Raw genomic sequence first — 5,877 nt, 5'->3', positions numbered from 1 at the left:
CTGGATCTAAGTAAGAGAAGCCAGTGTGTCTGGAGCAAGGTGGACAGGGAGAGGTGCATGGTGGGTGGGGATTGTTACACATAAGAGTGGAGAGAAGGCAGAAACTAGCACACATAGGGTCTTGTGAGTCAGATCAGGGATGTGGATATTATAAGTGCCACAGGAAACTGCTGAAAGTCTTTCAGAAAGGGAATGTCATATTTAGGTGTGTGTGTGTGTGTGTGTGTGTGTTTAAATGATCAGTGTTGGTCCTGAAGAACAGATTGGTCGGGAACCAGAACAGAAGCAAGGACACCAGGTAGGAGATGGTTGCAATCCTCAGGGTGGAGGTGAAGGAGTCGGAGGTATCTAGGAGCAAGGGTATATAAGACTGAATGATAGATGAGGCTGGAGGCTAGGGAAAGAGAGAAGAAAGACTCCAATAATTTCATTCATTCGTTCATTCGTTCGTTCGTTCGTTCGTGCATTCATTCATTCAGTTTTGCAGTTGGATAATTGAGGCTACCCGTAACCAAGATGTACCACAACTGATTGTTTCTAATGTTTTATTTATTCTTGAGAGAGAGAGAGAGAGAGAGAGAGAGAGAGACAGACAGAGCATGAGCAAGGGAAAGGCAGAGAGAAAGAGAGAGGGAGACACAGAATTGGAAGCAGGCTCCAGGCTCTGAGCTGTCAACACAGAGCCCGACGTGGGGCTCAAACCCACGAGCCGTGAGATCATGACCTGAGCCGAAGTCAGATGCTCAACCAACTGAGCCACCCAGGTGCCCCTACAACTGATTTTTTAAACTTTATTTTGAAGTAATTTTAGACGTACAGAAAAGTCACACAACTAGAGTTCCTAAACAGCCTTCTCCCAACCTCCCTTAATGTTACCATCTTACCCAACCTAGTATAGTGATCAAAGCCAGGAGCTCAACACCACTGCAAAACTACTACCTAAATTACAGACTCTATTCAAATTTCACTAGTTTGCCCACAAGTGAGGATCCAGTCCAGGAGCCCACATCTCACCAAGTCATGACGTCTTCCCAATCTCGCCTTTAGTCCTTAGAACTCGTGGCTGACTTGGCCAATCTTTCATGACCTTGACCCTTCCCAAGAAGAGTCTTGGTCAGACACTCTGAAGAATGTCCCATTCTGAGCTTGTCCGAGGTTATCTCACGATCACATTGAGGTTATGCAGTTTGGGCAGGAAAGTCCCAGAAGTGGTGCTATGCCCTTCTGTGTGCATTTCTTCAAGGACGTTGATGTGTGTCATTACCTGCAATGTTAACCTTGATCACTTGGTTGAGGTGGTGTCTGCCAGGGTTCTCCACAGTCCAGTAACTATTTCCCTCATTGTAATTAATGAACATCGTGGGGGGTGGGGATAGTGGGAGACTATGCACAATATCCTGTTTCTCCTCAAACATTTGTCCACCAATTATAGCATCCACCTGTGGATCTTGCCTGCAAAAATGATCATGGTGGTAGTTGCTCTGTGCTGATTTTCTATTTCCGGTATTCCTTCTACATGTATTAATTGGAATTCTTGTGTAAGAAAGAGCTGACCCATATGTTCTCATTATTTATTCGAGTAGTTACTTATATCATTGTGAACACATGGATATTTAATTAACAAAAAATAACATCACTTTTTGATGGGCGGGAGGGTGATGACCACAAGTTCTCTTTGGGACACGCTATGTTGGAAGAGTCCGTAGGAAGTTCAAGAAATCCACAGGGCGCCTGGGTGGCTCAGTTGGTTAAGCGTCCGACTTCAACTCAGGTCATGATCTCGCGGTCCGTGAGTTCGAGCCCTGCGTCGGGCTCTGTGCTGATGGCTCGGAGCCTGGAGCCTGTTTCAGATTCTGTGTCTCCCTCTCTCTCTGGCCCTCCCCCGTTCATGCTCTGTCTCTCTCTGTCTCAAAAATAAAATAAACGTTAAAAAAAAAAAAAAGAAATCCATAGGTCATGAGTTCTGTGAGAGCAGGGCTTGAGATATCTTGTTAACTCTGGACCAACACCTCTCTCCCCAGGCGGTACCGCAAATGCCTACAGGGCAGGGGCTGAGTCTGAGTCACCCACATCACCAACACCAGGCATATGGCAGTGGTCAGAGTCTGTGCCAAATAAGTGTTGGTTGGGTGAATGATGGATGGATGGTGGGTAGACCTGAGTAGTGGTTGGGTTATCTGTCTTCTTGATCATGACAGTGATCTAACACCAAATTCTCTCCCTGCTTCCTGCTCCTGTTGGCATCCGGATGGCTGACCCTTCTGCATCCAGTGGCCATTGAAGAAAAAAGTAAGAACTGTGTGAACCCCCAAGTTTGTATTCCCACAGCTAACTAACTCCTCTCAGATTCCTTCTGATGTCAAGACCCCTCAGGGAATTCTGGGGAAAGGTGGGACTCGGGTCTGCCACACAGGCTTTGTCTTGGGGGCAGGGCATAACTCTAAGTGGTAAAGGCAGATAAATGCTCCAAGAAGGAATAAATAAATTAACTGAGATAATTAATGTTAGCATTAACCCTATTCTCTCCCTTGCTTTTATTTTCCATGTCAATTCACCGATTCCTGGTTCTGTTGCCTTTCTAGTCAAACGTAAGTAAGTCCCATCTCCTTCTCCCTACCTCACTAGGGAGCCCTTCAACCCAGAGAAGGGGGCGAAAGGAACAGACAAAAGTTCTGACCACCACATTCAACCAAGGCAGATTCTGGGAGATGCTCTTGGTCCCAACTCAAGCTCCAAACCCAGAATCTGCATATCCAAGGGGGCAAATAGATGGACTTCAGAGAGCCTTTGTAATCTTGCATAAAACTGAGTGTGTGTGTGTGAGAGAGAGAGAGAGAGAGAGAGAGAGAGAGAGAGAGAAAGAGGGCAGGGAACTGGTGTGGTTTTCTGGGAATATGGAATTCATAGATTTGATCAGATTTTCAGTAGGAGCAGTGACATGCTCCAAAAAGTACAACCGAATTGGGCTGGATTGCATGTTTTCATTTGGTGGGTTTTAGACAAGAAAAATATGGTGTAGGGTGGCCAGGCTTCCCTCTTTTCCAAGTATTAACACTCCTGGTCTCCAGTTGAAAACTGGGGATGATAATTGGTTCCTTTGGCCAACCTCCCAAAACTCAGATGGAGGGGGAGAATTTGGATGCCCCAGGCAGCTGGGATCCCTGGGGGGTTTTGACTTTGGGGTAAATGTGTCTCCAAAGGGGTCCAGGACTCTTAGAATGGGTCACAGCTTCTCTTTCTGGTTCCTTATCCCATCTTGGGACCTATGGGGTGCCATGAGGTACACAGGACGACTTGATTGATTTCGTATTCTCTCTGAAACTTTATTGGGAAAATGACCCCTGCCGGCCACCATCGGACCTCTCCTTCCCGCTGCTTGAACATCAACAGTGCTGAAAGGTAAGACTTGTTCCAGCTCTCTCAGTTCGGTTTGATTGCCTGTGTCAGAGGGAGGGTAATTTCTGCTGTCTTTCTTCTCCTGGCTGCAGCCCAGCTCCCAATCTAGAAACATAACAACTCCAGTACTAGATAGAATATCTTTTTTTTTTTTAATGTTTATTTATTTTTTGAGACAGAGAGAGACAGAGTGCAAGTGGGGGAGGGGCAGAGAGAGAGGAAGACACAGAATCTGAAACAGGCTCCAGGCTCTGAGCTGTCAGCACAGAGCCCGACGTGGGGCTCGAACCCATGAACCGTGAGATCATGACCTGAGCCAAAGTCGGATGCTTAACCGACTGAGCCACCCAGGCGCCCCCTAGATAGAATATCTTGAAAACAAAATACCATATCCCTTCCTCCCCTCTCCCAACCACACACACACACACACACACACACACACACACACACACAATCATCTCTAAATACAAATGCAATTATTATTATCACTTACAACATATTACTATTTCTAACATGCCTTGGGCCAGGAATTATGTTAAGTTCCATGACCCCTCTTTATGCATTCTTCCTTCATTGTTGCCACAGCTCCAAAGGGGACATAATATCTGCATTTTGCAGAGGCATTGTGAGTTCAGTGAGCGGCCCAGGATCACCCAGTTAGTAATACATATAACCAGGATGTCACATTCAACTCCCATGCCAATACTCTTGACGACAAGTTACTACCTGATTACTTTAAGTGATATGGAGGGTGGTTTTGTGAATACAGAATACAGAAGCCTCCCCCAACAAACAGCAGAAGTCCTTGGTATGTAGGAAACCTCACCCCAACCCCACTATGGGTGTTAACATCCCCATTTTGCAGATGAGGATGTAGGGGTTTACAGAGGAGGTCGGAGAGCTCCTGAGGTTGAATTCTTGCACTCACTTACCAGCTGCATGAGGTGTCAAAAGTCCCATGATTTCTCCTGAGCGATCTTCACAGGCAACATGGGGCCAACGGTCTGATCTGAGGGGGGGGGTGGCATGAAGTCACCGGAAGTAAAGACTGGGCACTTCCTTCTGGAGTCAGTAACGGCTTGTTCCCCCATCTCTTCCTACCATGGTGGGGGAATGGTCTCTCCCCTCCCCAGCTCACTGAAGCTCCCTCCAAAATCAAATGAAGAGACTCCAGCATCTCACAGAGGTCTGGGTCTCAGCCTCTACCCGCCCACCACGACCCATGGTTGACCCTGCTCCCCAGCCTGTTCCTGACCCTCAGTATCTCATCTTATGTTTGGTCTGTGGTGCCATCTCTGCGATCCCGCCATTCTGTACCGTGTCTGTGACCTTGGCTGCCAACTCCTCTTCTGCATGGGCTGCTGCCAGGAATCCTAGGTAAATACCATGCCACATGCGTGATGGCTTTGGACTGTGAACTTTGGTGGGCGAACCTTGAGCATGAATTTCTGAGCATCCACTATGAGCCTGGACCCATCCTTGGGTGATGGGAACCCAGAGATGGATCAGAGATGCTTGTCCTTGAGAAACTCAGACGCTGGTAGAGAAGAGACGCAAATAAACAGATTATATTAGACATGCAGGCTAGTGAAGATGGGGAAAAGGGACAGTGGTGGGTATTGGGGGACACCCTAAATCATGCCTGAGCCACCGTAGCCATACTTCCCAAAGAAGAGAGGTTGTTACATCTGTTGAGTTGGAAAAATCCATTAATTAGGAATATTTCTTTGTCTTGTACTTGCATACCATGTGGTATATCTTCTTCTTCAGGTATGATGAGCAGGTTGTCAACGGACGGTAAGTAGGGAGCCTATATCCTTAGGGTGTTTCTCTTGTCTACCAGAACATGCAGACTTAACAGAGTCATTGAGGTTGTTATTTATTTGCTTAAAATAAGTGTGTAATTATCAATTTGTTTATTTTATGTCCTATTCATTTGGGAAGAACCATTCAGAGAGCATCCAGTCCCATTTTGTTTCTCCGAGTTTTAAGGTGATAGAAATTTTTCTTGCCGTATGGCACAGTTGGAACTTTCCCTGGTAATTGTTATGCTGTAGATTTATATAAAAAAAATAGTATATGCACGTGGAAGAAGTCGAGGGGACATAAAATAAAAGTCAGAATCTCCTCCTCATCCCGTCCCAGGTCTGTCTAGAAACAGCTATGAGTAGTCTCTGGTTTATTCTTAACCAGAAAGAGTAACACATATGTATGGATATCCTCAACCGTCTGGGTTAAAGAGGGTATGCATTTCAGTGGCAGAACTTGTCTCTTCCCTTCAGATACCTGAATGATATTTCACTGACTCACGTCATTTAATGGGTCTTTTCTGTTTACGGGACTTTTGTTTACCTCTTATTTTCGTTTCAGTTTTGCTTCAGTTCATGTTTATGCCACTGTGAGCAGTGCTACAATATCCTTGCACTTTTTGGATTTTCTCATGTTTGCATGTACTTATGTGTGAGATACACTCCTAACAGG

General features: G+C 45.9%; 1 protein-coding gene across 4 annotated transcripts in view; it reads left to right on the top strand.

Moving 5' to 3' along the window:
- The first annotated feature begins 4,508 nt into the window (after nt 1–4,508).
- The window catches only part of EDDM13 (epididymal protein 13), a 12,542-nt gene continuing 11,173 nt past the window's right edge, over nt 4,509–5,877 (top strand). For 3 of the 4 annotated variants that reach the window (XM_040465438.1, XM_040465437.1, XM_040465435.1), the window contains exons 1-2: nt 4,509–4,582; nt 4,765–4,773. In XM_040465438.1, coding sequence (XP_040321372.1) covers nt 4,510–4,582; nt 4,765–4,773 — 82 coding nt within the window. In that variant the 5' untranslated portion in view covers nt 4,509. Of the gene's footprint in view, nt 4,583–4,708; nt 4,774–5,877 lie in introns of those variants that run through there. The other variant, XM_040465436.1, reaches the window with a different exon arrangement.

Source organism: Herpailurus yagouaroundi, unplaced genomic scaffold (genome assembly GCF_014898765.1).
Source record: "Herpailurus yagouaroundi ecotype Mexico unplaced genomic scaffold, PumYag 557, whole genome shotgun sequence".
In the NCBI taxonomy this organism is placed as follows: domain Eukaryota; kingdom Metazoa; phylum Chordata; class Mammalia; order Carnivora; family Felidae; genus Herpailurus; species Herpailurus yagouaroundi.
This window is presented reverse-complemented; position numbering and strand designations above follow the sequence as displayed.